This window comes from Zophobas morio, unplaced genomic scaffold (genome assembly GCF_036711695.1).
Source record: "Zophobas morio isolate AGI-343-1 ecotype UQ-CSIRO unplaced genomic scaffold, CSIRO_AGI_Zmor_V1 ptg000004l, whole genome shotgun sequence".
NCBI lineage: Eukaryota > Metazoa > Arthropoda > Insecta > Coleoptera > Tenebrionidae > Zophobas > Zophobas morio.
In genome coordinates this window covers 206,632-232,295 of record NW_026972109.1, presented here as the reverse complement: position 1 = coordinate 232,295, position 25,664 = coordinate 206,632, and the positions used below count along the sequence as shown (strand labels likewise).

Below are 25,664 nucleotides of genomic sequence, written 5' to 3'. Positions count from 1 at the left end.
CGCAATTTCTAAAATAAATTAATATTTTTACATTTCATAGTAAGTTCAGTTCTTGCATAAATCGTAAGTCCGATTAAAATTTAAGATGATTTTCTTATACATGGGCTGTTTGCTGCTACTTTTGTACTATTTGTGTACAAAAAACCACAACTACTGGGAGTCCAGGGGAGTTCCGTTTGAAAAACCGGTTTTCTTCGTGGGAAATTTTTACAAAATCCTGGCCGGGAAACAACACATTTCGTATCGAATGCGCGAAATTTACAACAGTTTTAACACTCCCTACATCGGAATTTACATTTTCCACCAGCCGAACCTCGTAATCAAGAGTCCAGACTTAGTGAAGAAAATTTTGGTCAAAGATTTCGACAAATTCATCAACCGCAGAGTTGCTACAAATGAAGCTGTTGATCCCATCGCAACCCACACTCTTTTCAGTGCCCAAGACCAAGTGTGGAAAAACCTCCGTGCCAAAATTTCCCCAGTTTTCACGTCCGGAAAAATGAAACTGATGTTTCCTTTAATGAAGGAATGTGGATCAGACTTGGTTGAATATTTGGATAAACGAAACGGAGAAGTAGTGGAGGTTAGAAACATGACGAAAAAGTTTGCTGTTGACATTATATCGTCGTGCGCTTTCGGGATTAACGCTTACTGTCTTAAGGAAGAGAGTTCTGAAATAATGAAAGTCACCACGAAATTGATGGACTTAAAATCGTTCGTTAGAACCTTCTCAATATTTAGTTATTTCTTTGCGCCTATGTTTGTTGACATTTTTAGACTTACTTTTGTGGATAAAACCTCTTCGAATTACTTGGTCAAAATTTTTAACACCACGATTAAAGAACGCCAGAAGCAAAATATTGTGCGACACGACTTAATCGATTTGCTTAATAATCTGAAGCAGAAGGAGACTTTTAATGACAGTTACAAATTCGGTACTGGTTCACAAAATGGTTGCTTTGTATAATCGGGTTGTTTTCAGACGATATCAAAATGGCCGCTCAAGCTGTCGCGTTTTTTTCAGCAGGAAACGACACGACGTCTCTAGCAATATCATTCGTTTTATACGAGTTAGCTTTACATCCGGAGATTCAAACCCGACTTAGAAAAGAAATCACCGACATTTTTCAAAAATATGGCGACTTTACTTATGAAGCTATCAACGAAATGAAGTATTTGGACATGGTGTTAAATGGTAGACTAGTACTATGTGTACCAATGATAGCGATAAATGTTTGACTTTCAGAAACTCTACGAATGTATCCGCTAACCAGCTTTCTGAACAGAAAATCTGCCACCAAATACACTTTTGAGGAAACCGGTTTTACTCTAGATGAAGACGTTTCTATTATCGTTCCAGTCGCTGGATTGCACTTTGATCCAGAATATTTTCCTGATCCGGAGAAGTTCGACCCTGAAAGATTTAGTGACGCTAATAAACATAAAATAGTACCATACACTTATTTGCCTTTCGGGGATGGCCCTAGAAATTGTATTGGTACGTTGGTACAAACAAATCAACATATTCATTAATTTTGAGGTTGTAGGTCAAAGATTTGGGATTCTTGCAAGCAAAGTCGCTTTGGCATTTAGTTTGAAAGATTTTGTTTTTGAAAAGGCTGCAGTTACATCAGTGCCGCTGCAGTTTGAAGCCCGTTCTTTGTTTATGACCAATAAGTCTGGTCTGCAGCTGAAAGCAGTTAGAATATGAGAAGATACTTGAAAATAAACTTTTACTTAAGATAAAACTCTAAAGTCTATCAGAGAGGCTCATATTGTACAAAAATATAGAGATTAGTAAATTAGTAGGTGTATATATTTTTTTAATAAAAGTGATATATAAGGTCGTTATTCAATTTGGATGCCTAGAGGGAAACTCAAGGCGGATTTATGAACCACTAATACAGGAGTATGTTATTTCGTAAAATAAAAAAAAATAAAATATAGAAGTAATTCAAAACTTATTGATAATCTTTTTGGTTGTGGAGTGATAACGTGAGATTGTCTTAGTATTTCACAGCAGGTATGAACATTTCTACTTTTGAAATCATGCTAATTTATTCAACAATTTTAAATTATTCCAACCGCTGTACGCAATTAACAAGAATTTCTTGTCATTATTACGGAGCAAAATTGCTCATCGTTGTCGACAAACAAAATTTATCTTTACTGGAGATATGTATTTAAAGACGAAAACATTTACATGATAATTTCATTTATTGTGTGATTTTGATCAGAGCGTCACCGTAAGTAACTAGTGAAGGTTATACATTAAACTAAAATTGAACAACTGTTTCAGATGATTCTGGTATACTTGGGCTGCTTCCTGCTAATTTTGTATTATCTGTATACAAGAAACTACGACTACTGGGAATCCAGAGGCGTCCCGTTTGAAAAACCGTTCTTCCTTTTTGGAAATTTCTACAAGATTTTCTCCGGGAAACAACACATTTCGCTTCGAATTCGCGAAATCTACAACAATTTCAGTTCACCTTACGTCGGAATCTACATTTTTAACCAGCCGAATCTGATAATCAGAAGTCCGGATGTTTTGAAACGAATTTTGGTTAAAGACTTCGACAAATTCGTTAATAGAAAAGTCGCTTCGAACGAAGCTGTTGACCCTATCGCGGCTCATACTCTTTTCACTTCGCAAGACCAAGTATGGAAAAATCTTCGGGCGAAAATTTCGCCGGTTTTCACTTCGGGAAAAATGAAGCTGATGTTGCCTTTAATGAAAGCGTGTGCTTCCGATTTCGTTAACCACTTGGACAAACACAACGGAGAGGTGATTGAAGTACGAGAAACAACGAAAAGATATGCCGTTGACATTATATCGTCTTGCGCCTTTGGGATTAATTCCGAGTGTTTCAACGACGAAAATTCTGAAATACTCAAAGAGGCTACAAAATTGTTGGATTTCACTTCGTTTGTTAGAAGCTTCTCAATTTTTAGTTTCTTCTTTGTACCCAAGTTTGTCGACATCTTTAGACTGACTTTGGTGGATAAATCTGCGTCCGACTATTTGGTTAATGTCTTCAGAACCACATTTAAAGAGCGTCAAAAGAGAAATATAGTGCGCAACGATTTAATCGATTTGCTTAACAATTTGAAGCAGAACGAGACTTTCAACGACAGCTACAAGTTCGACGATGTCAAAATGGCGTCTCAAGCTATATCGTTTTTCACAGCAGGAAACGACACGACGTCTGTGACTGTAGCTTTTATTTTATACGAGTTAGCTTTGCAGCCAAATATTCAAGATCGGCTTAGACGGGAAATCAGAGAAGCTTTCGAAAAATATGGGGACTTTACGTATGAAGCTATTAATGAAATGAAATATTTGGACATGGTGTTCAGTGGTAAATAATACACGACACTTAGGTTACTACTGTGATAAAATTTTATTTTTAGAAACTCTGCGAAAATATCCGCTAGCCACCTTTTTGAATCGAAAATCTGCCACTAAGTACACTTTTGAAGAAACTGGGTTCACCGTGGATGAAGGTGTTGCTATACTAGTTCCAGTGGCGGCGCTACATTACGATCCAAAATATTTTCCAAACCCCGAAAATTTTGATCCTGAGAGGTTCAGTAACGAAAACAAACACAAAATAGTGCCATATACGTACCTACCTTTTGGGGACGGTCCACGAAATTGTATTGGTACGTCTGTACACATAGATGAGTAAAGTCGTTAATTTTGCTATTGTAGGTCAAAGATTTGGGACTCTTGTGGGAAAAGTAGCTTTATCATATTGTTTGAAAGATTTTGCTTTCGAAAAAGCAGAAGCTACATCTGTGCCTTTGGAGTTTGAACCACGTACTCTCTTTATGGTAAATAAGAAGGGTCTATACTTAAGGGCAGTTAAACTCTGAAGATATTTTTATAAATGTCGAAACTCAGTCTTATTTTTGGTTAGTTTGTTATTTTTATATTTTTGAAATGTAACGTTTTTTAATTTTTAATAAAATAAGATTGATATTTGTAGTTTGATTTTTTAGCTTGATATCCGTCAGCTTAAATAACATTTAAATTCGTGGGGCAACGTTAGGTTAATTTAACTGCCGTAAATGAACTATTAACTAGCAATCTTGTGTGAAGAATAAGAAGTGTTATAATGTACCACTTAAATATTAGCATCCAGAAACCTCGTTCATAATTACATGAAGAAAGAACGCGTCCTGACTAAGTGAATTTCATGAAATCTCCTGGCAAGTTTTTATCTAAACAAATTCCTGATTGTGAAATTGTGTTAGAACTAGTGAACGATCAAAGTCCTAAACTGAACTGTGAATTTATCAACCAATGATTAAAATTTACACGTGTTAGCGTGTTGGGGAAAATTGTGGCGTCGTCGTAGTTACGATTAATTCACCACGTCTTTTCACCATGCTTTCACACAGAGAACTAAATCAACAATGACGCTTTCACCTCTCTACCAAGACGCCCTCTTCTAAGAACCCTCTAAGTAAAATTCCAAGCAGAAAACTACCCACTACCCCAAAGCGCCAACGTGCACTTGGTTGCCTATGTTTAACGATTTTTTGATTGAACTTTTTCAAATTCGAATTATTCAAATGTGATTTCGCGCCGCTGTTAATTTTTTTCAGCACGAAAGTTTGATTCAAATTCGGTCACCACAGAACATATTTTACACGGTAATTTCTCGTAGAAAATAAGGATTTTACAATTAAGCTCCGCCCCTCGGCTTACGACGAAAAGAAGGCAAAATATAATTAATTTTTGGCTTGTTTTTTCTTAATATACTTAGTATTTGATTAAAAACGATACTCAAAAACATGTTTTTTATTTCTTATAGAGAAATAAGGATTTTGCAAGAATTCATCAGAATTGAGATAGGGCGGGTGGGCGGGGCTTATATTTTGTCTTGTTTTCTTAATATGTGTAGTCATGTTTTCACAACAAAAAACTTAAAATGGTAAATTGGTATATGGAAATATCAATTTTGCAATTATGCTCCGCCCCTCAGTCTGACAACGAATGAAAAATTCATCACGATTGAGATCGAGACGGATGGGTGGAGCTTCTCTTTTGGTTTTCTTCTTCAATTAATACATTTAGTTTTTTTTTTGTATAACACAATTACTCAAGAACATATTTTTGATGGTAATTGGTCGTAGGAAAATAAGGATTTGACAATTAACCCCCCCCCCCCTTGATCTTACGACGAATAAAAAAATCATCAGAATTGAGATAGGGTGGGTGGGGCTTATATTTTGACTTTTTTTTTTCTTAATATACATAGCCATCTTTTCACAACAAGAAACTTAAGACATGGTTAATTTTTGCATGGAAATATGGATTTAGCAATTATGGGGCGGAGCCTAACTGCAAAATCGATATTTCTTTGTAAAAATTTTCCATTTTAAACATGTTTTAAGTTTCATGTTGTGAAAACAAGTCTACACACATATTAAAACAAAAAGGCAAAATCTAAGCCCGCCCACCCGCCCTGTCTCAATTGTGATGAATTTTTTTATTCGCCGTGAGTCAAAGCTACAAAATATTTATTTCTTTATAAGAAATTAAAAACAAATGTTTGAGTATTGTGTTTAAACAATATTACGAATATTAAGACAAAAAGGTCAAATATAAACCCCACCCACCCACCCCATCTCAATTGTAAAGATTTTTTTTTATTCTTAGAAACTTAAAACACGTTTCAAATGGTAAATTTTTGTGGGGAATTACGGATTTTGCGATTAGGCTCCGCCCCTAGGTCTGGCAACGAATGAAAACTTCATTACTATTTAGATCAGGGCAGGTAGGGGTGGGGCTTAATCTTTGGAAACTTTAGAATCTTTATAATTTTTAGCATATTCGGAAACTGCAAAGTGTTAAATTTTTTTGTAATTTTCAGCCTTTGAAATCTTAAAATCGTAAGAATCTTTAGATTCTTCGGAAATTGTAAATCTATTTTCATAAGAATCTTTTTGGAGACTTCGAAATATCCAGAATCTTCAGAAACATTAGAATTTTCAGAATCTTTAGAATCTCTAGAATCCCGGAATATCCGAAATCTTTGAAAATTTCCTAATATCTAGAGACTCCGAATATATGGAACTCTTCGAATATCTGGAATCTCTAGAGTCTCGGAATATCCAGAATTTTTGAATTTTTTGAAACTTGTGGAATAATGGAATTTTTATAAATTTTAGATTCTTCAGTCTCCAAAATTGCTAAAATCTTTGAAATCTTCAGAATTTTCAGAATTTTTGGAATCTTCAGAATTTTCAGAATCTTCTGCATTTTGAGAAACAAAAGAAAATTCAGAATCTTCAAAATCACCAGAATCTTCGGAATCTTTAGAACCTTTATTATTTTTATACTCTTTAAAATTTCTAGAACCTCTGGAATCTTTGAAATTTTTGAGATCTTTGGCATCTAAGGAAATTGTCAATATATTTTTAATCTTCAGAATGTTTTTGAGACTTCGAAATATCCAGAATCTTCGGAAACATTAGAATTTTCAGAATCTTTAGAATCTCTAGAATCCCGGAATATCCTAAATCTTTTAAAATTTACTAATCTCTAGAGTCTCCGAATATCTGGAACTCTTTGAATATCTGAAATCTCTAGAGTCTGGGAATATCCAGAATTTTTAAAATTTTTGAAATTTCTGGAATAATGGAATTTTTATAAATTTTAGATTCTTCAGAATCTCCAAAATTGGTAAAATCTTTGAAATCTTCAGAATTTTCGGAATCTTCAGGATCTTCAGAATTTTCAGAATCTTCTGCATTTTGAGAAATAAAAGAAAATTCAGAATCTTCAAAATCACCAGAATCTTCGGAATCTTTAGAACCTTTAGAATCTTTCGACTCTTTAAGATTTCTAGAACCTCTGGAATCTTTGGAATTTTTGAGATCTTTGAAATCTTTCTACAACATATTCTTCAGATTCTTCGGAACCTCAAAATTCTTACATTTTTTGGATTCTTCAGTTTTCGAATTATTCAGAATCTTCAGAAAGATTAGAATCTTTAAAATATTTAAAGTCTTTAGGATCGCTAGGATATTTAAAATCTTTAGAATTTTTGGGGTCTTTAGAATCTGCAGAATTGTTAGAATCCTTGGAATCTTCAGAATTTCCAGCATCTTTGGAATTTCGGAATATCCGGAATTTCTGGAACCTTTAGAATCTTTAGAATTTTTGGTATATTAGGAATCTTCACAATGTTCAGATTTTTTGTAATTTTCAGCCTTTGAAAGTCTTAAAATCTTCAGAATCTTCAGAAATTTTAGATTATTCAGCATCTTTAGAATCTCTAGAATCACGAAATATCCGAAATCTTTGAAATTCTTGGAATCTCTAGTGTCTTGGAACATTAGGAATTTTTTTAATTTCTGAAGTAGCTAGAACCTTTCAAATTTTTATAATCTTCAGAATCTTTCTAATCTTCAAAGTCTGCAGACATTTTGGAATGTCCAGCCTTCGAAATACGAATACTTTATAATTTTCGAAATCTTTGGAATCTTCAGAATTGTTACAATTTTTGGAATATTCAGAATTTTCAAAATCTTTGGAATCTTCAGATTCTACAGAAATTTCAGAATCTCCAGTGTCTCTTTTTCGAATTTCTACAATCTACAGTCTCTAAATATCTGGAACTTACGAATATCTGGAATCTCTGGAGTCTGGGAAATCTGGAATTTTTGAAATTTCTGGAACTTTTGGAACGTTAAAATTTCTCTTGTTCACGGAATACTATGTACATTAAAAAAAGAAGGTAAAATTATTAATTCTTGCAAATCCTTTCCAGGAGATTCTATTTTGCTTCAGAGTGCGACTTTCGTACGATATTTATATTCAAACTGAATTAATATTTTGAAGATTTGTTTTATCTATGCAACCAACATTACTCTTAATTTTAAATATTTTGAATAACTGGTTTAACTTTTTTCATAGAAATTTTGTGGCAATTGCTTTATTTAATGTTTTTTGAGCTTCACAGTAGGTAAAATACGATAAAACAGGTTACGGTTGACACTCAATAAATTTCTTCATCAAATTTCAAATTTTTCTTACCGCTTAAGCAGTCGGCGAAATTTTCTTAATTGTCACAATTACTCTGCAAAAAAGATACTATTACATTTAAATATCATCGCTATCAGAATTTAATTTCAAGTTTCGACAGTCATTAATAAACAACATTTATCTTTGTAGCTGATATGTATTTAAAAGTGAAGACACTTACAAGAGAAATTTATTAAGTGTGCGGTTTTGATCAAACCGTCATCGTAAGTTCTCACCAAAAACCAAACCTTGAACTAAAATTCAGCACTTCTTTCAGATGATTCTCGTATACTTGGGCTGCTTGCTCCTAATTCTGTATTACTTATACACCAAAAACTACAGCTACTGGGAGTCCAAGGGCGTCCCATTCGAAAAACCTTTCTTCCTTTTCGGCAACTTCGCCAAAATAATCGCCGGCAAACAGCACATTTCGTTCCGGATCCGCGAAATCTACAACAAATTCAACACCCCGTATGTGGGAATCTACATCTTCAACCAGCCGAACCTGATCATCAGAAGCCCAGAAATCCTAAAACGAATTCTGGTGAAAGATTTCGACAAGTTCGTCAACAGAAAAATAGCTTCGAACGAAAATGTTGACCCCATTTCGGCCCACACTCTCTTCATGTCTCAAGACCAGATATGGAAGAACCTTCGGGCGAAAATTTCCCCGGTTTTCACTTCCGGGAAAATGAAGCTGATGCTACCTTTAATGAAGGAGTGTGCTTCGAATTTGGTCAACTACGTGGAGAAACACAGTGGAGAGGTAATTGAAATTGGGGAGACGACGAAGAAGTATGCCGTGGATATTATCTCGTCGTGTGCTTTTGGCGTCAATTCCGGCTGCTTCAAAGAGGAAAATTCTGAAATGTTTACAGTCGCTACGAGATTGTTGGACTTCTCTTCGTTTGTTAGAAGTTTCTCAATTTTTAGTTTCTTTTTTGCACCCAAGTTCGTCGACATTTTTAGACTGACGTTTGCGGATACATTCGCCTCGAATTATTTAATCAACGTCTTCAACACCGCTTTTAAGGAACGAAAGAAGCAAAAAATAGTGCGTCACGACTTGATAGATTTGCTTAACAATTTGAAGCAGAACGAGACCTTCAACGACAGCTACAAATTTGGTATTTGGTTACACACTAGTGGTGCATCCCTGATTGTTTATTTTCAGACGACGTCAAAATGGGCTCCCAAGCCATTTTATTTTTTTCAGCCGGAAACGATACTACGTCTATGACAATATCGTTCACATTGTACGAATTAACTATTAATCCAGAAATTCAAACCCGTCTTCGACAAGAAGTCAGACAAACTTTCGAAAAACATGGAGACTTTACTTACGAAGCTGTCAATGAAATGAAATATCTGGACATGGTTCTTAATGGTAATAACACCACAATAATATTACCATCGTGATAAAAAATTTGTGTTTTTAGAAACTCTGCGAAAATATCCTCTAACGACATTTTTGAACCGAAAGTCTGCCGCCAAATACACTTTTGAAGAAACCGGGTTCACTCTGGATGAAGACGTTGCTGTAACAGTGCCAGTGGCTGCGTTACACTACGATCCAAAATATTTTCCAGACCCGGAAAATTTTGACCCTGAGAGGTTCAGCGACGAAAATAAACACAAAATAGTACCTTATACGTTCCTACCTTTTGGGGACGGTCCCCGGAATTGTATTGGTACGTTTGTACCCACACATGAGTAAAGTCGTTAATTTGTTCTTGTAGGTCAACGATTTGGGGTTCTCGTAAGCAAGGTAGCTTTGGCATATTGCTTGAAAGATTTTGCTTTCGAAAAGGCGGCAGCCACGTCTGTACCTTTACAATTTGAACCGCGGTCTCTGTTTATGGTAAACAAGAAGGGACTGTACTTGAAGGCTGTCAAACTCTGAACTGTAGTTGTCGTTTGTACTTAAGTATATTTCTTGTCGCTTTAGAAAGTCTAGAATTAAATAAAGTTTTATGTCGATCGTTAAAGAAGCAATTTATTAGTCGTAATTCCTTCCACCGTTTTTATTTGCGCCATGAATCATTGAACAACTAATTTAAATAAAAGTGCGCTTCCCTCCGTTCTTTAGTTGCAATCGATCACGTCCTACACGACGCAATAAAATGAAGGTTTATCCATGTGTAAAATACATAGGTACGTATGAACATTTCTACTCCCAAATTTTTGAAATCATGTTAATTTATTCAACAATCTTCAAATCATTCTAAGCGCTGCACGCAGTTAACAAGAATTTCTTGTCATTATTCCGGTGCAAAAATGCCATTGCTTTGCAAAAACAAACAGAATTTATCTTTGGTCGAGATACGTATTTAAAGGCGAAAACAGATAATAATTTCATTTACTGTGTGATTTTGATCAGAGTGCCACCATAAGTTCCTAGTGAAGGTTATACACTAATCTAAAATTCAACAACGGTTTCAGATGATTTTCGTATACTTGGGCTGTTGCTCCTCATTTTGTATCATTTGTATACAAGAAACCACGACCACTGGGAATCCAGAGGCGTCCCGTTTGAAAAACCGTTCTTCCTTTTCGGCACTTTCTACAAGATTATCTCCGTGTGACAACACATTTCGCAACGAATTCGCGAAATCTACAACAATTTCAGTTCACCTTACGTCGGAATTTACCAGCCGAATCTAATCATCAGAAGTCCAGAAGTTTTGAAACGAATTTTGGTCAAAGATTTCGACAAATTCGTCAACAAAAAAGTCGCTTCGAACGAAGCTGTTGACCCTATCGCGGCTCATACTCTTTTCACTTCGCAAGACCAAGTATGGAAAAATCTTCGGGCTAAAATTTCTCCCGTTTTCACTTCGGGAAAAATGAAGCTGATGTTGCCTTTAATGAAAGCGTGTGCTTCCGATTTCGTTAACCACTTGGGCAAACACAACGGAGAGGTGATTGAAGTACGAGAAACGACGAAAAGATATGCCGTTGACATTATATCGTCTTGCGCCTTTGGGATTAATTCCGAGTGTTTCAACGACGAAAATTCTGAAATACTCAAAGAGGCTACCAAATTGTTGGATTTCACTTCGTTTGTTAGAAGCTTCTCAGTTTTTAGTTTTTTCTTTGTACCCAAGTTTGTCGGCATTTTTAGACTGACTTTGATGGATAAATCTGCGTCCGACTATTTGGTTAATGTCTTCAGAACCACATTTAAAGAGCGTCAAAAGAGAAATATAGTGCGCAACGATTTAATCGATTTGCTTAACAATTTGAAGCAGAACGAGACTTTCAACGACAGCTACAAGTTCGACGATGTCAAAATGGCGTCTCAAGCTATATCGTTTTTCACAGCAGGAAACGACACGACGTCTGTGACTGTAGCTTTTATTTTATACGAGTTAGCTTTGCAGCCAAAAATTCAAGATCGGCTTAGACGGGAAATCAGAGAAGCTTTCGAAAAATATGGGGACTTTACCTATGAAGCTATTAATGAAATGAAATATTTGGATATGGTGTTCAGTGGTAAATAATACACGACACTTAGGTTACTGCTGTGATAAAATTTTATTTTTAGAAACTCTGCGAAAATATCCGCTAGCCACCTTTTTGAACCGAAAATCTGCCACTAAGTACACTTTTGAGGAAACTGGGTTCACCGTGGATGAAGGTGTTGCTATACTAGTTCCAGTGGCGGCGCTACATTACGATCCAAAATATTTTCCAAACCCCGAAAATTTTGATCCTGAGAGGTTCAGTGACGAAAACAAACACAAAATAGTGCCATATACGTACCTACCTTTTGGGGACGGTCCACGAAATTGTATTGGTACGTCTGTACACATAGATGAGTAAAGTCGTTAATTTTGCTATTGTAGGTCAAAGATTTGGGACTCTTGTGGGAAAAGTAGCTTTATCATATTGTTTGAAAGATTTTGCTTTCGAAAAAGCAGAAGCTACATCTGTGCCTTTGGAGTTTGAACCACGTACTCTCTTTATGGTAAATAAGAAGGGTCTATACTTAAGGGCAGTTAAACTCTGAAGATATTTTTATAAATGTCGAAACTCAGTCTTATTTTTGGTTAGTTTGTTATTTTTATATTTTTGAAATGTAACGTTTTTTAATTTTTAATAAAATAAGATTGATATTTGTAGTTTGATTTTTTAGCTTGATATCCGTCAGCTTAAATAACATTTAAATTCGTGGGGCAACGTTAGGTTAATTTAACTGCCGTAAATGAACTATTAACTAGCAATCTTGTGTGAAGAATAAGAAGTGTTATAATGTACCACTTAAATATTAGCATCCAGAAACCTCGTTCATAATTACATGAAGAAAGAACGCGTCCTGACTAAGTGAATTTCATGAAATCTCCTGGCAAGTTTTTATCTAAACAAATTCCTGATTGTTAAATTGTGTTAGAACTAGTGAACGATCAAAGTCCTAACCTGAACTGTGAATTTATCAACCAATGATTAAAATTTACACGTGTTAGCGTGTTGGGGAAAATTGTGGCGTCGTCGTAGTTACGATTAATTCACCACGTCTTTTCACCATGCTTTCACACAGAGAACTAAATCAACAATGACGCTTTCACCTCTCTACCAAGACGCCCTCTTCTAAGAACCCTCTAAGTAAAATTCCAAGCAGAAAACTACCCACTACCCCAAAGCGCCAACGTGCACTTGGTTGCCTATGTTTAACGATTTTTTGATTGAACTTTTTCAAATTCGAATTATTCAAATGTGATTTCGCGCCGCTGTTAATTTTTTTTTCAGCACGAAAGTTTGATTCAAATTCGGTCACCACAGAACATATTTTACACGGTAATTTCTCGTAGAAAATAAGGATTTTACAATTAAGCTCCGCCCCTCGGCTTACGACGAAAAGAAGGCAAAATATAATTAATTTTTGGCTTGTTTTTTCCTAATATACTTAGTATTTGATTAAAAACGATACTCAAAAACATGTTTTTTATTTCTTATAGAGAAATAAGGATTTTGCAAGAATTCATCAGAATTGAGATAGGGCGGGTGGGCGGGGCTTATATTTTGTCTTGTTTTCTTAATATGTGTAGTCATGTTTTCACAACAAAAAACTTAAAATGGTAAATTGGTATATGGAAATATCAATTTTGCAATTATGCTCCGCCCCTCAGTCTGACAATGAATGAAAAATTCATCACGATTGAGATCGAGACGGATGGGTGGAGCTTCTCTTTTGGTTTTCTTCTTCAATTAATACATTTAGTTTTTTTTTGTATAACACAATTACTCAAGAACATATTTTTGATGGTAATTGGTCGTAGGAAAATAAGGATTTGACAATTAACCCCCCCCCCCCCTTGATCTTACGACGAATAAAAAAATCATCAGAACTGAGATAGGGTGGGTGGGGCTTATATTTTGACTTTTTTTTTTTCTTAATATACATAGCCATCTTTTCACAACAAGAAACTTAAGACATGGTTAATTTTTGCATGGAAATATGGATTTAGCAATTATGGGGCGGAGCCTAACTGCAAAATCGATATTTCTTTGTAAAAATTTTGCATTTTAAACATGTTTTAAGTTTCATGTTGTGAAAACAAGTCTACACACATATTAAAACAAAAAGGCAAAATCTAAGCCCGCCCACCCGCCCTGTCTCAATTGTGATGAATTTTTTTATTCGCCGTGAGTCAAAGGGGCGGAGCTTAGCTACAAAATATTTATTTCTTTATAAGAAATTAAAAACAAATGTTTGAGTATTGTGCTGTTCAAAGAATATTACGAATATTAAGACAAAAAGGCCAAATATAAACCCCACCCACCCACCCCATCTCAATTGTAATGATTTTTTTTTCTTAGAAACTTAAAACACGTTTAAAAGGGTAAATTTTTGTGGGGAATTACGGATTTTGCAATTAGGCTCCACCTCTAGGTCTGGCAACGAATGAAAACTTCATTACTATGTAGATCAGGGCAGCTGTGGGTGGGACTTAAACTTTGGAAACTTTAGAACCTTTATAATTTTTAGCATATTCGGAAACTTCAAAGTGTTTATTTTTTTTTGTAATTTTCAGCCTTTGAAATCTTAGAATCGTAAGAATCTTTAGAATCTTCGGAAATTGTCAATCTACTTTTAATCTTCAGAATCTTTTTGGAGACTTCGAAATATCCAGAATCTACAGAAACAATAGAATCTTCAAAATCTTTAGAATCTTTAAAATACCGGAATATCCGAAATCTTGGAAAATTTTCTAATCTCTAGAGTCCCGGAATATCCAGAATTTTTGCATTTTTTGAAAAATCTGGAATAATGGAATTTTTATAAATTTTAGATTCTTCAGAATCTCCAAAATTTGGTAAAATCTTTGAAATCTTCAGAATTTTCAGAATTTTTGGAATCTTCAGAATTTTCAGAATTTTCTGAATCTGCAGGATCTTCAGAATTTTCAGAATCTTTTGCATTTTGAGAAACAAAAGAAAATTCAGAATCTTCAGAATCACCAGAATCTTCGGAATCTTTAGAACCTTCAGAATCTGTCGACTCTTTAAGATTTCTAGAACCTCTGGAATCTTTGGAATTTTTGAGATCTTTGAAATCTTTCTACAACATATTCTTCAGATTCTTCGGAACCTCAAAATTCTTACATTTTTTGGAATCTTCAGTTTTCGAATTATTCAGAATCTTCAGAAAGATTAGAATCTTTAAAATATTTTATATTAAAGTCTTTAGGATCGCTAGGATATTTAAAATCTTTAGAATTTTTGGGGTCTTTAGAATCTGCAGAATTGTTAGAATCCTTGGAATCTTCAGAATTTCCAGCATCTTTGGAATTTCGGAATATCCGGAATTTCTGGAACCTTTAGAATCTTTAGAATTTTTGGTATATTAGGAATCTTCACAATGTTCAGATTTTTTGTAATTTTCAGCCTTTGAAAGTCTTAAAATCTTCAGAATCTTCAGAAATTTTAGATTATTCAGCATCTTTAGAATCTCTAGAATCACGAAATATCCGAAATCTTTGAAATTCTTGGAATCTCTAGTGTCTTGGAACATTAGGAATTTTTTTAATTTCTGAAGTAGCTAGAACCTTTCAAATTTTTATAATCTTCAGAATCTTTCTAATCTTCAAAGTCTGCAGACATTTTGGAATGTCCAGCCTTCGAAATACGAATACTTTATAATTTTCGAAATCTTTGGAATCTTCAGAATTGTTACAATTTTTGGAATATTCAGAATTTTCAAAATCTTTGGAATCTTCAGATTCTACAGAAATTTCAGAATCTCCAGTGTCTCTTTTTCGAATTTCTACAATCTACAGTCTCTAAATATCTGGAACTTACGAATATCTGGAATCTCTGGAGTCTGGGAAATCTGGAATTTTTGAAATTTCTGGAACTTTTGGAACGTTAAAATTTCTCTTGTTCACGGAATACTATGTACATTAAAAAAAGAAGGTAAAATTATTAATTCTTGCAAATCCTTTCCAGGAGATTCTATTTTGCTTCAGAGTGCGACTTTCGTACGATATTTATATTCAAACTGAATTAATATTTTGAAGATTTGTTTTATCTATGCAACCAACATTACTCTTAATTTTAAATATTTTGAATAACTGGTTTAACTTTTTTCATAGAAATTTTGTGGCAATTGCTTTATTTAATGTTTTTTGAGCTTCACAGTAGGTAAAATACGATAAAACAGGTTACGGTTGACACTCAATAAATTTCTTCATCAAATTTCAAATTTTTCTTACCGCTTAAGCAGTCGGCGAAATTTTCTTAATTGTCACAATTACTCTGCAAAAAAGATACTATTACATTTAAATATCATCGCTATCAGAATTTAATTTCAAGTTTCGACAGTCATTAATAAACAACATTTATCTTTGTAGCTGATATGTATTTAAAAGTGAAGACACTTACAAGAGAAATTTATTAAGTGTGCGGTTTTGATCAAACCGTCATCGTAAGTTCTCACCAAAAACCAAACCTTGAACTAAAATTCAGCACTTCTTTCAGATGATTCTCGTATACTTGGGCTGCTTGCTCCTAATTCTGTATTACTTATACACCAAAAACTACAGCTACTGGGAGTCCAAGGGCGTCCCATTCGAAAAACCTTTCTTCCTTTTCGGCAACTTCGCCAAAATAATCGCCGGCAAACAGCACATTTCGTTCCGGATCCGCGAAATCTACAACAAATTCAACACCCCGTATGTGGGAATCTACATCTTCAACCAGCCGAACCTGATCATCAGAAGCCCAGAAATCCTAAAACGAATTCTGGTGAAAGATTTCGACAAGTTCGTCAACAGAAAAATAGCTTCGAACGAAAATGTTGACCCCATTTCGGCCCACACTCTCTTCATGTCTCAAGACCAGATATGGAAGAACCTTCGGGCGAAAATTTCCCCGGTTTTCACTTCCGGGAAAATGAAGCTGATGCTACCTTTAATGAAGGAGTGTGCTTCGAATTTGGTCAACTACGTGGAGAAACACAGTGGAGAAGTAATTGAAATTGGGGAGACGACGAAGAAGTATGCCGTGGATATTATCTCGTCGTGTGCTTTTGGCGTCAATTCCGGCTGCTTCAAAGAGGAAAATTCTGAAATGTTTACAGTCGCTACGAGATTGTTGGACTTCTCTTCGTTTGTTAGAAGTTTCTCAATTTTTAGTTTCTTCTTTGCACCCAATTTCGTCGACATTTTTAGACTGACGTTTGCGGATACATTCGCCTCGAATTATTTAATCAACGTCTTCAACACCGCTTTTAAGGAACGAAAAAAGCAAAAAATTGTGCGTCACGACTTGATAGATTTGCTTAACGATTTGAAGCAGAACGAGACCTTCAACGACAGCTACAAATTTGGTATTTGGTTACACACTAGTGGTGCATCCCTGATTGTTTATTTTCAGACGACGTCAAAATGGGCTCCCAAGCCGTTTTATTTTTTTCAGCCGGAAACGACACTACGTCTATGACAATATCGTTCACATTGTACGAATTAGCTATTAATCCAGAAATTCAAACCCGTCTTCGACAAGAAGTCAGACAAACTTTCGAAAAACATGGAGACTTTACTTACGAAGCTGTCAATGAAATGAAATATCTGGACATGATTCTTAATGGTAAAAACACCACAATAATATTACCATCGTGATAAAAAATTTGTGTTTTTAGAAACTCTGCGAAAATATCCTCTAACGACATTTTTGAACCGAAAGTCTGCCGCCAAATACACTTTTGAAGAAACCGGGTTCACTCTGGATGAAAACGTTGCTGTAACAGTGCCAGTGGCTGCGTTACACTACGATCCAAAATATTTTCCAGACCCGGAAAATTTTGACCCTGAGAGGTTCAGCGACGAAAATAAACACAAAATAGTACCTTATACGTTCCTACCTTTTGGGGACGGTCCCCGGAATTGTATTGGTACGTTTGTACCCACACATGAGTAAAGTCGTTAATTTGTTCTTGTAGGTCAACGATTTGGGGTTCTCGTAAGCAAGGTAGCTTTGGCATATTGCTTGAAAGATTTTGCTTTCGAAAAGGCGGCAGCCACGTCTGTACCTTTACAATTTGAACCGCGGTCTCTGTTTATGGTAAACAAGAAGGGACTGTACTTGAAGGCTGTCAAACTCTGAACTGTAGTTGTCGTTTGTACTTAAGTATATTTCTTGTCGCTTTAGAAAGTCTAGAATTAAATAAAGTTTTATGTAGATCGTTAAAGAAGCAATTTATTAGTCGTAATTCCTTCCACCGTTTTTATTTGCGCCATGAATCATTGAACAACTAATTTAAATAAAAGTGCGCTTCCCTCCGTTCTTTAGTTGCAATCGATCACGTCCTACACGACGCAATAAAATGAAGGTTTATCCATGTGTAAAATACATAGGTACGTATGAACATTTCTACTCCCAAATTTTTGAAATCATGTTAATTTATTCAACAATCTTCAAATCATTCTAAGCGCTGCGCTGCACGCAGTTAACAAGAATTTCTTGTCATTATTCCGGTGCAAAAATGCCATTGCTTTGCAAAAACAAACAGAATTTATCTTTGGTTGAGATACGTATTTAAAGGCGAAAACAGATAATAATTTCATTTACTGTGTGATTTTGATCAGAGTGCCACCGTAAGTTCCTAGTGAAGGTTATACACTAATCTAAAATTCAACAACTATTTCAGATGATTCTCGTATACTTGGGTTGCTTGCTCCTCATTTTGTACTATCTGTACACAAGAAACTACGACTACTGGGAATCCAGAGGCGTCCCGTTTGAAAAACCGTTCTTCCTTTTCGGCAATTTCTACAAGATTATCTCCGGGAAACAACACATTTCGCATCGTATTCGCGAAATCTACAACAATTTCAGTTCACCTTATGTTGGAATTTACATTTTTAACCAGCCGAATCTGGTGATCAGAACTCCGGAAGTCTTGAAACGAATTTTGGTCAAAGACTTCGACAAATTCGTTAGCAGAAAAATCGCTTCGAATGAAGCTGTTGACCCTATAGCGGCTCACACTCTCTTCTCTTCTCAAGACCAAGTATGGAAAAATCTTCGGGCAAAAATTTCAGCGGTTTTTACTTCGGGAAAAATGAAGCTGATGTTGCCTTTAATGAAAGCGTGTGCTTCCGATTTGGTTAACCACTTGGACAAACACAACGGAGAGGTGCTTGAAGTACGAGAAACGACGAAAAGATATGCCGTTGACATTATATCGTCTTGCGCTTTTGGGATTAATGCCGAATGTTTTATAGAGGAAAATTCTGAAATACTCACAGAGGCTACAAAATTGTTGGATTTCACTTCGTTTGTTAGAAGCTTCTCAATTTTTAGTTTTTTCTTTGTACCTAAGTTTGTCGACATTTTTAGACTGACTTTGGTGGATAAATCTGCGTCCGACTATTTGGTTAATGTCTTCAGAACCACATTTAAAGAGCGTCAAAAGAGAAATATAGTGCGCAACGATTTAATCGATTTGCTTAACAATTTGAAGCAGAACGAGACTTTCAACGACAGCTACAAGTTCGACGATGTCAAAATGGCGTCTCAAGCTATATCGTTTTTCACAGCAGGAAACGACACAACGTCTGTGACAGTAGCTTTTATTTTATACGAGTTAGCTTTGCAGCCGAAGATTCAAGATCGGCTTAGACGCGAAATCAGAGAAGCTTTCGAAAAATATGGGGACTTTACGTATGAAGCTATTAATGAAATGAAATATTTGGATATGGTGTTCAGTGGTAAATAATACACGACACTTCGGTTACTGCTGTGATAAAATTTTATTTTTAGAAACTCTGCGAAAATATCCGCTAGCCACCTTTTTGAACCGAAAATCTGCCACCAAGTACACTTTTGAAGAAACTGGGTTCACCGTGGATGAAGGTGTTGCTATACTAGTTCCAGTGGCGGCGCTACATTACGATCCAAAATACTTTCCAAACCCCGAAAATTTTGATCCTGAGAGGTTCAGTGACGAAAACAAACACAAAATAGTGTCATACACGTACCTACCTTTTGGGGACGGTCCACGAAATTGTATTGGTACGTCTGTACACATAGATGAGTAAAGTCGCTAATTTTGCTATTGTAGGTCAAAGATTTGGGACTCTTGTGGGAAAAGTAGCTTTATCATATTGTTTGAAAGATTTTGCTTTCGAAAAAGCAGAAACTACATCTGTGCCTTTGGAGTTTGAACCGCGTACTCTCTTTATGGTAAATAAGAAGGGCCTATACTTGAGGCCAGTTAAACTCTGAAGATATTTTTGTAAATGTCAAAACGCAGTTTTATTTTTAGTTAGTTTGTTTTTTGGATATTTTTTGAAATGCAACGTAGTTTTGTTTTCTGAAAAAAAAAATTAAGATTAATATTCATAGTTTGATTTTTAGCTTGATATCCGTCAGCTTGTCTTTGTTAGTTAAACATGGAATAAAGTACTCTAATAAAAATTTATAATTATGTTTAGTTTTTTTTGAAAAGTAAGCCAATGCAGAATTTTACTTTTTCGTAATAACCTCTATGGAGTAAAAGCAATGTAGAAAGTACCAGCCACAGTATAATAGAAAAAAAAATCACCTTAAAACAAGACAGTTGGTGCCCCCGAAAAGCTTTTGCCTTCTTTAAAAAAGGTCAGTTGGTAACCCCGAGAAGGTTTCACATTTTTAAAAAAGACATTTGGGGTTCCCGAGAAGGTTTTACATTTTTAAAAAGGACAGTTGGAAGCCCCGATTAGGTTTTACATTTAAAAAAAGAACAAGGTTTCATATTCTTAAAAAATATATTTTTAGCCCTCGAGAAGGTTTACATTTTAAAAAAGACAGTTGGGACCCCCGAGAAGGTTTCATCTTCTTTAAGAAAGACAGTAGGGAACCCCGAGAAGGTTTTATCATCTTAAAGAAAGACACTTGAAACTCCCGAGAAGGTTTTACATTTTTAAAAAAGACAGTTGGGAACACCGAGAAGGTTTCACGTTTTTAAAAAATATATTTGGGGCCGCCGAGAAGGTTTACATTTTTAAAAAAGGCAGTTGGGGCTCCCGAGAAAGTTTTGCATTTTTAGAAAAGACCGTTGCGAAGCCCGAGAAGGTTTCATATTCTTAAAAAACACATTTGGGGTCCTCGAGAAGGTTTCATATTCTTAAAAAACACATTTGGGGTCCTCAAGAAGGTTTTACATTTTTAAAAAAGGCAGTTGTGACCCCCGATAAGGTTCCATCTTCTTAAAAAAAAGACAATTGGAACTCCCGAGAAGGTTAAAAACAAAGACAGTTGGAGCACCCGAGAAGGTTTAAAATTCTGAAAAAAGAGACAATTGGGACCTCCAAGAAGGTTTTATCTTCTTAAAAAAAAGACAACTGTAACACCCGAGAAGGTTTTACCTTCTTCCTTCTTAAAGAAAAGATAAATAGAGCCCCCGAGAAGATTCTTTAAAAACAAAGACAGTTGTGGTACCCGAGAAGGTTTAATCTTCTTAAAAAAAAAAGACAAATGGGACTCCCAGGAAGATTTCATCTTCTTTAAAAAAAGACAATTGTGACACCCGAGAAGGTCTGATCTTCTTAAAAAAAAGACAATTGGAACCCCCGAGAAGTTTAGAAACAAAGACAGTTGGGTCACCCGAGAAGGTTTCACATTCATAAAAAGGGGACAATTGAGACCTCCAAGAAGAAGGATTTATCTTCTTAAAAAAAGACAACTGTAACCCCCGAGAAAGTTTTGCCTTCTTCCTTCTTAAAGAAAAGACAAATAGAGCCCCCGAGAAGATTATTTAACAACAAAGACAGTTGTGGTACCCGAGAAGGTTTAATCTTCTTAAAAAAAAAGACAAATGGGACTCCCAGGAAGATTTCATCTTCTTTAAAAAAAGACAATTGTGACACCCGAGAAGGTCTGATCTTCTTAAAAAAAAGACAATTGGAACCCCCGAGAAGTTTAGAAACAAAGACAGTTGGGTCACCCGAGAAGGTTTCACATTCATAAAAAGGGGACAATTGAGACCTCCAAGAAGAAGGATTTATCTTCTTAAAAAAAGACAACTGTAACCCCCGAGAAAGTTTTGCCTTCTTCCTTCTTAAAGAAAAGACAAATAGAGCCCCCGAGAAGATTATTTAACAACAAAGACAGTTGTGGTACCCGAGAAGGTTTAATCTTCTTAAGAAAAAGACAAATGGGACTCCCAGGAAAATTTCATCTTCTTTAAAAAAAGACCATTGTGACACCCGAGAAGGTTTGATCTTCTTAAAAAAAAGACAATTGGAACCCCCGGGAAGTTTAAAAACAAAGACAGTTGGGGCACCCGAGAAGGTTTTACATTCACAAAAAGTGGACAATTGAGACCTCCAAGAAGGATTTATCTTGTTAAAAAAAGACAACTGTAACCCCCGAGAAGGTTTTACCTTCTTCCTTCTTAAAGAAAAGACAAATAGAGCCCCCGAGAAGATTCTTTAAAAACAAAGACAGTTGTGGTACCCGAGAAGGTTTAATCTTCTTAAAAAAAAGACAAATGGGACTCCCAGGAAGATTTCATCTTCTTTAAAAAAAGACAATTTTGAGACCCGAGAAGGTTTGATCTTCTTAAAAAAAAAGACAATTGGAACTCCCGAGAAGTTTAGAAACAAAGACAGTTGGGGCACCCGAGAAGGTGTCACATTCATAAAAAGGGGACAATTGAGACTTCCAAGAAGGATTTATCTTCTTAAAAAAAGACAACTGTAACCCCCGAGAAGGTTTTACCTTCTTCCTTCTTAATGAAAAGACAAATTGAGCCCCTGACAAGATTCTTTAAAAACAAAGACTGTTGTGGTACCCGACAAGGTTTAATCTTCTTAAAAAAGAGACAAATGGGACTCCCAGGAAGATTTCATCTTCTTTAAAAAAGACAATTTTGACAGCCGAGAAAGTTTTGCCTTCTTCCTTCTTAAAGAAAAGATAAATAGAGCCCCCGAGAAGATTATTTAACAACAAAGACAGTTGTGGTACCCGAGAAGGTTTAATCTTCTTAAGAAAAAGACAAATGGGACTCCCAGGAAAATTTCATCTTCTTTAAAAAAAGACCATTGTGACACCCGAGAAGGTTTGATCTTCTTAAAAAAAAGACAATTGGAACCCCCGGGAAGTTTAAAAACAAAGACAGTTGGGGCACCCGAGAAGGTTTCACATTCACAAAAAGTGGACAATTGAGACCTCCAAGAAGGATTTATCTTCTTAAAAAAAGACAACTGTAACCCCCGAGAAGGTTTTACCTTCTTCCTTCTTAAAGAAAAGACAAATAGAGCCCCCGAGAAGATTCTTTAAAAACAAAGACAGTTGTGGTACCCGAGAAGGTTTAATCTTCTTAAAAAAAAGACAAATGGGACTCCCAGGAAGATTTCATCTTCTTTAAAAAAAGACAATTTTGAGACCCGAGAAGGCTTGATCTTCTTAAAAAAAAGACAATTGGAACCCCCGAGAAGTTTAGAAACAAAGACAGTTGGGGCGCCCGAGAAGGTTTCACATTCATAAAGAGGGGACAATTGAGACCTCCAAGAAGGACTTATCTTCTTAAAAAAAGACAACTGTAACCCCCGAGAAGGTTTTACCTTCTTCTTTCTTAAAGAAAAGACAAATAGAGCCCCCGAGAAGTTTCTTTAAAAACAAAGACAGTTGTAGTACTCGAGAAGGTTTAATCTTCTTAAAAAAAAGACAAATGGGACTCCCAGGAAGATTTCATCTTCTTTAAAAAAAGACAATTGTGACACCCGAGAAGGTCTGATCTTCTTAAAAAAAAGACAATTGGAACCCCCGAGAAGTTTAGAAACAAAGACAGTTGGGGCACCCGAGAAGGTTTCACATTCATAAAAAGTGGACAATTGAGACCTCCAAGAAGGATTTATCTTCTTAAAAAAAGACAACTGTAACCCCCGAGAAGGTTTTACCTTCTTCCTTCTTAAAGAAAAGACAAATAGAGCCCCCGAGAAGATTCTTTCAAAACAAAGACAGTTGTGGTACCCGAGAAAGTTTAATCTTCTTAAAAAAAAGACAAATGGGACTCCCAGGAAGATTTCATCTTCTTTAAAAAAAGACAATTGTGACACCCGAGAAGGTCTGATCTTCTTAAAAAAAAGACAATTGGAACCCCCGAGAAGTTTAGAAACAAAGACAGTTGGGGCACCCGAGAAGGTTTCACATTCATAAAAAGTGGACAATTGAGACCTCCAAGAAGGATTTATCTTCTTAAAAAAAGACAACTGTAACCCCCGAGAAGGTTTTACCTTCTTCCTTCTTAAAGAAAAGACAAATAGAGCCCCCGAGAAGATTCTTTCAAAACAAAGACAGTTGTGGTACCCGAGAAAGTTTAATCTTCTTAAAAAAAAGACAAATGGGACTCCCAGGAAGATTTCATCTTCTTAAAAAAAAGACAATTGGGACCCTCGAGAAGGTTTCACCTTCTTCCTTCTTAAAAAAAAAGACAAGCGGGTTACTGGTCTTCCACTTGTCCGGTTTTCAAGTTACAATTTATGGTGGGTATGAACCGCTGTGAAGTTAACTGACTTAAACCATCATAAAATTTTATTGTATACAACAGGAACGTTGTCACTGTATGAGAAAACTAACGTTAACTGAACGTCACTTAACGATTTTAAAATCCATATCCTCGACATAATAATAATAATATTTTTAATAATTTTCAAGTGTTGGTCTCGCTGAAAATAAAACTATTTCTCTAAATTATTAAAAATGATGCACAATTGCATTACATCGGAAGAATATCACGTAGACATTTATTTGATTTGATTGAGTTTATCGCCCCAAAACAGATGACTAAAATTATTCATAAGCCTCCATTGAACAAAATATTCTGAATGTTATTATTATAATTCTTTCCTTTTCATTATTTTATTCTTATAAAGACGAGCGTATTCTCACATTTTCCAGAAAATGGGGTGGCTCGTTCTTAATTTGATCAATAATAAATTGACTGGTTCATTAATTTTTTTGAGTCACCTGTTTAAGCAAATCTAAAAAATATGAATGCAATGATTAAAAACCTGTTCATATTTTGCGCATTTGCGAAATAATTTATTCGGCAAAATTTTGAGATGCCGTAATCAATTTTTTGGGGTTGATAAACAGATACATTTTCATTAAAAAGTTACCATACCTACAATAACTGCAAAACGTCAAAATTTCAAAGTATTCAGTTTTGCAATTCTTGATTAAATCATTAAAATAAGTTTACGCATTCATTAACTTTTTTGAGTCACCCTGTATATGCAAATCCAAAAAATATGAATGGAATGATAAACTACTCATCATATTTTCTACATTTTAAATAGGATTTATTCGGCAAACTTTTGAGGTGACGTCATCAATTTTTTGGAGGGGACCAGTAAATATATTTTGAATAATAACTTATCATGCTTATCGTAACTGTAAAGCATCTGCAAGATTTCAAAGCATTCGGTTTAGCAGATTCCAAATTAAATGTTAAAATGTTGTTTCCTAATTTTGATTTTTTTTTTCCAAAAATCTGGACGTTTCGGGTAAAATCTCAATTCGGAGTCATAAATTATATGTGTAAGACTATGTTATTTGATACAATTTAAAACCCATTTACTAATTATAATGTTAAGTGACGTGGTGATATTATGGATGGGGATGACTAGGCAAATTTAGGTTAGCGTTTTACCAACTGCATAATATTACTAATGTAAATACAAAATTTGACAACAATCGGCCCAGTACTTTCGGAGATTATCTGTCTAATAAAAATTGGGACTGCAGACAGACGGACAGATAGACAGACAGACGGGAACGGGAGACCTATTTCTTCGTACTGTAGGGGTCATGAAAGGTCGGGAAAACGTCGCTTACGCTCGGGAAGTAAAAATATATAAAAGTAATTAAGAACTAATTGATAATCTTTTCGGTTGTTGAGTGATAACGCGACGATTGTCTTAGCGTTTCACTTCAGGTAAAATACACAGGTAAGTATGAACATTTCTACTCCCAAATTTTTGAAATCATGTTAATTTATTCAACAATCTTCAAATCATTCTAACCGCTGCACGCAGTTAACAAGAATTTCTTGTCATTATTACGGCGCAAAAATGCCATTGCTTTACAAAAACAAACAAAATTTATCTTTGGTGGAGATACGTATTTAAAGGCG

General features: G+C 35.3%; 5 protein-coding genes and 1 pseudogene across 5 annotated transcripts; all 6 read left to right on the top strand.

The window, feature by feature from the left end:
* The first annotated feature begins 27 nt into the window (after positions 1–27).
* Positions 28–1,840, top strand: LOC135133830 (cytochrome P450 6k1-like). Its single transcript, XM_064062353.1, has 4 exons — positions 28–935; positions 983–1,195; positions 1,247–1,498; positions 1,548–1,840. The coding sequence occupies exons 1-4, from the start codon at positions 86–88 to the stop codon at positions 1,709–1,711; spliced, it is 1,479 nt and encodes a 492-aa protein (XP_063918423.1). The 5' UTR covers positions 28–85; the 3' UTR covers positions 1,712–1,840.
* Positions 1,841–2,164: 324 nt separating this feature from the next.
* Positions 2,165–3,991, top strand: LOC135133819 (cytochrome P450 6k1-like). The gene is made up of 4 exons (XM_064062342.1): positions 2,165–2,246; positions 2,300–3,362; positions 3,415–3,666; positions 3,716–3,991. The coding sequence occupies exons 2-4, from the start codon at positions 2,300–2,302 to the stop codon at positions 3,877–3,879; spliced, it is 1,479 nt and encodes a 492-aa protein (XP_063918412.1). The 5' UTR covers positions 2,165–2,246; the 3' UTR covers positions 3,880–3,991.
* Positions 3,992–8,257: 4,266 nt separating this feature from the next.
* LOC135133808 (cytochrome P450 6k1-like) lies at positions 8,258–10,004 on the top strand. Its single transcript, XM_064062333.1, has 5 exons — positions 8,258–8,265; positions 8,319–9,168; positions 9,216–9,428; positions 9,481–9,732; positions 9,781–10,004. Exons 2-5 carry the CDS (start codon positions 8,319–8,321, stop codon positions 9,942–9,944), a joined length of 1,479 nt encoding a protein of 492 aa, XP_063918403.1. The 5' UTR covers positions 8,258–8,265; the 3' UTR covers positions 9,945–10,004.
* A 479-nt stretch (positions 10,005–10,483) lies between these two features.
* Positions 10,484–12,165, top strand: LOC135133799 (cytochrome P450 6k1-like; annotated as a pseudogene).
* A 3,789-nt stretch (positions 12,166–15,954) lies between these two features.
* On the top strand, positions 15,955–17,707 carry LOC135133789 (cytochrome P450 6k1-like). The gene is made up of 5 exons (XM_064062312.1): positions 15,955–15,968; positions 16,022–16,871; positions 16,919–17,131; positions 17,184–17,435; positions 17,484–17,707. Exons 2-5 carry the CDS (start codon positions 16,022–16,024, stop codon positions 17,645–17,647), a joined length of 1,479 nt encoding a protein of 492 aa, XP_063918382.1. The 5' UTR covers positions 15,955–15,968; the 3' UTR covers positions 17,648–17,707.
* Positions 17,708–18,120: 413 nt separating this feature from the next.
* Positions 18,121–19,925, top strand: LOC135133779 (cytochrome P450 6k1-like). Its single transcript, XM_064062301.1, has 4 exons — positions 18,121–18,138; positions 18,192–19,254; positions 19,307–19,558; positions 19,608–19,925. The coding sequence occupies exons 2-4, from the start codon at positions 18,192–18,194 to the stop codon at positions 19,769–19,771; spliced, it is 1,479 nt and encodes a 492-aa protein (XP_063918371.1). The 5' UTR covers positions 18,121–18,138; the 3' UTR covers positions 19,772–19,925.
* The last annotated feature ends 5,739 nt before the right edge of the window (positions 19,926–25,664 follow it).

What these genes read in the sequence shown, in the direction of transcription:
- LOC135133830 (XM_064062353.1), top strand. Translation starts at nt 86, where the DNA reads ATGATTTTCTTATACATGGGCTGTTTGCTGCTACTTTTGTACTATTTG. An exon ending in TAATGACAGTTACAAATTCG is followed by an intron (nt 936 to 982) that starts GTACTGGTTCAC and finishes GGTTGTTTTCAG; the next exon opens with ACGATATCAAAATGGCCGCT. An exon ending in TGGCCCTAGAAATTGTATTG is followed by an intron (nt 1,499 to 1,547) that starts GTACGTTGGTAC and finishes TTGAGGTTGTAG; the next exon opens with GTCAAAGATTTGGGATTCTT.
- LOC135133819 (XM_064062342.1), top strand. Translation starts at nt 2,300, where the DNA reads ATGATTCTGGTATACTTGGGCTGCTTCCTGCTAATTTTGTATTATCTG. An exon ending in TTTGGACATGGTGTTCAGTG is followed by an intron (nt 3,363 to 3,414) that starts GTAAATAATACA and finishes TTTTATTTTTAG; the next exon opens with AAACTCTGCGAAAATATCCG. An exon ending in CGGTCCACGAAATTGTATTG is followed by an intron (nt 3,667 to 3,715) that starts GTACGTCTGTAC and finishes TTGCTATTGTAG; the next exon opens with GTCAAAGATTTGGGACTCTT.
- LOC135133808 (XM_064062333.1), top strand. Translation starts at nt 8,319, where the DNA reads ATGATTCTCGTATACTTGGGCTGCTTGCTCCTAATTCTGTATTACTTA. An exon ending in CAACGACAGCTACAAATTTG is followed by an intron (nt 9,169 to 9,215) that starts GTATTTGGTTAC and finishes GTTTATTTTCAG; the next exon opens with ACGACGTCAAAATGGGCTCC. An exon ending in CGGTCCCCGGAATTGTATTG is followed by an intron (nt 9,733 to 9,780) that starts GTACGTTTGTAC and finishes TTGTTCTTGTAG; the next exon opens with GTCAACGATTTGGGGTTCTC.
- LOC135133789 (XM_064062312.1), top strand. Translation starts at nt 16,022, where the DNA reads ATGATTCTCGTATACTTGGGCTGCTTGCTCCTAATTCTGTATTACTTA. An exon ending in TCTGGACATGATTCTTAATG is followed by an intron (nt 17,132 to 17,183) that starts GTAAAAACACCA and finishes TTGTGTTTTTAG; the next exon opens with AAACTCTGCGAAAATATCCT. An exon ending in CGGTCCCCGGAATTGTATTG is followed by an intron (nt 17,436 to 17,483) that starts GTACGTTTGTAC and finishes TTGTTCTTGTAG; the next exon opens with GTCAACGATTTGGGGTTCTC.
- LOC135133779 (XM_064062301.1), top strand. Translation starts at nt 18,192, where the DNA reads ATGATTCTCGTATACTTGGGTTGCTTGCTCCTCATTTTGTACTATCTG. An exon ending in TTTGGATATGGTGTTCAGTG is followed by an intron (nt 19,255 to 19,306) that starts GTAAATAATACA and finishes TTTTATTTTTAG; the next exon opens with AAACTCTGCGAAAATATCCG. An exon ending in CGGTCCACGAAATTGTATTG is followed by an intron (nt 19,559 to 19,607) that starts GTACGTCTGTAC and finishes TTGCTATTGTAG; the next exon opens with GTCAAAGATTTGGGACTCTT.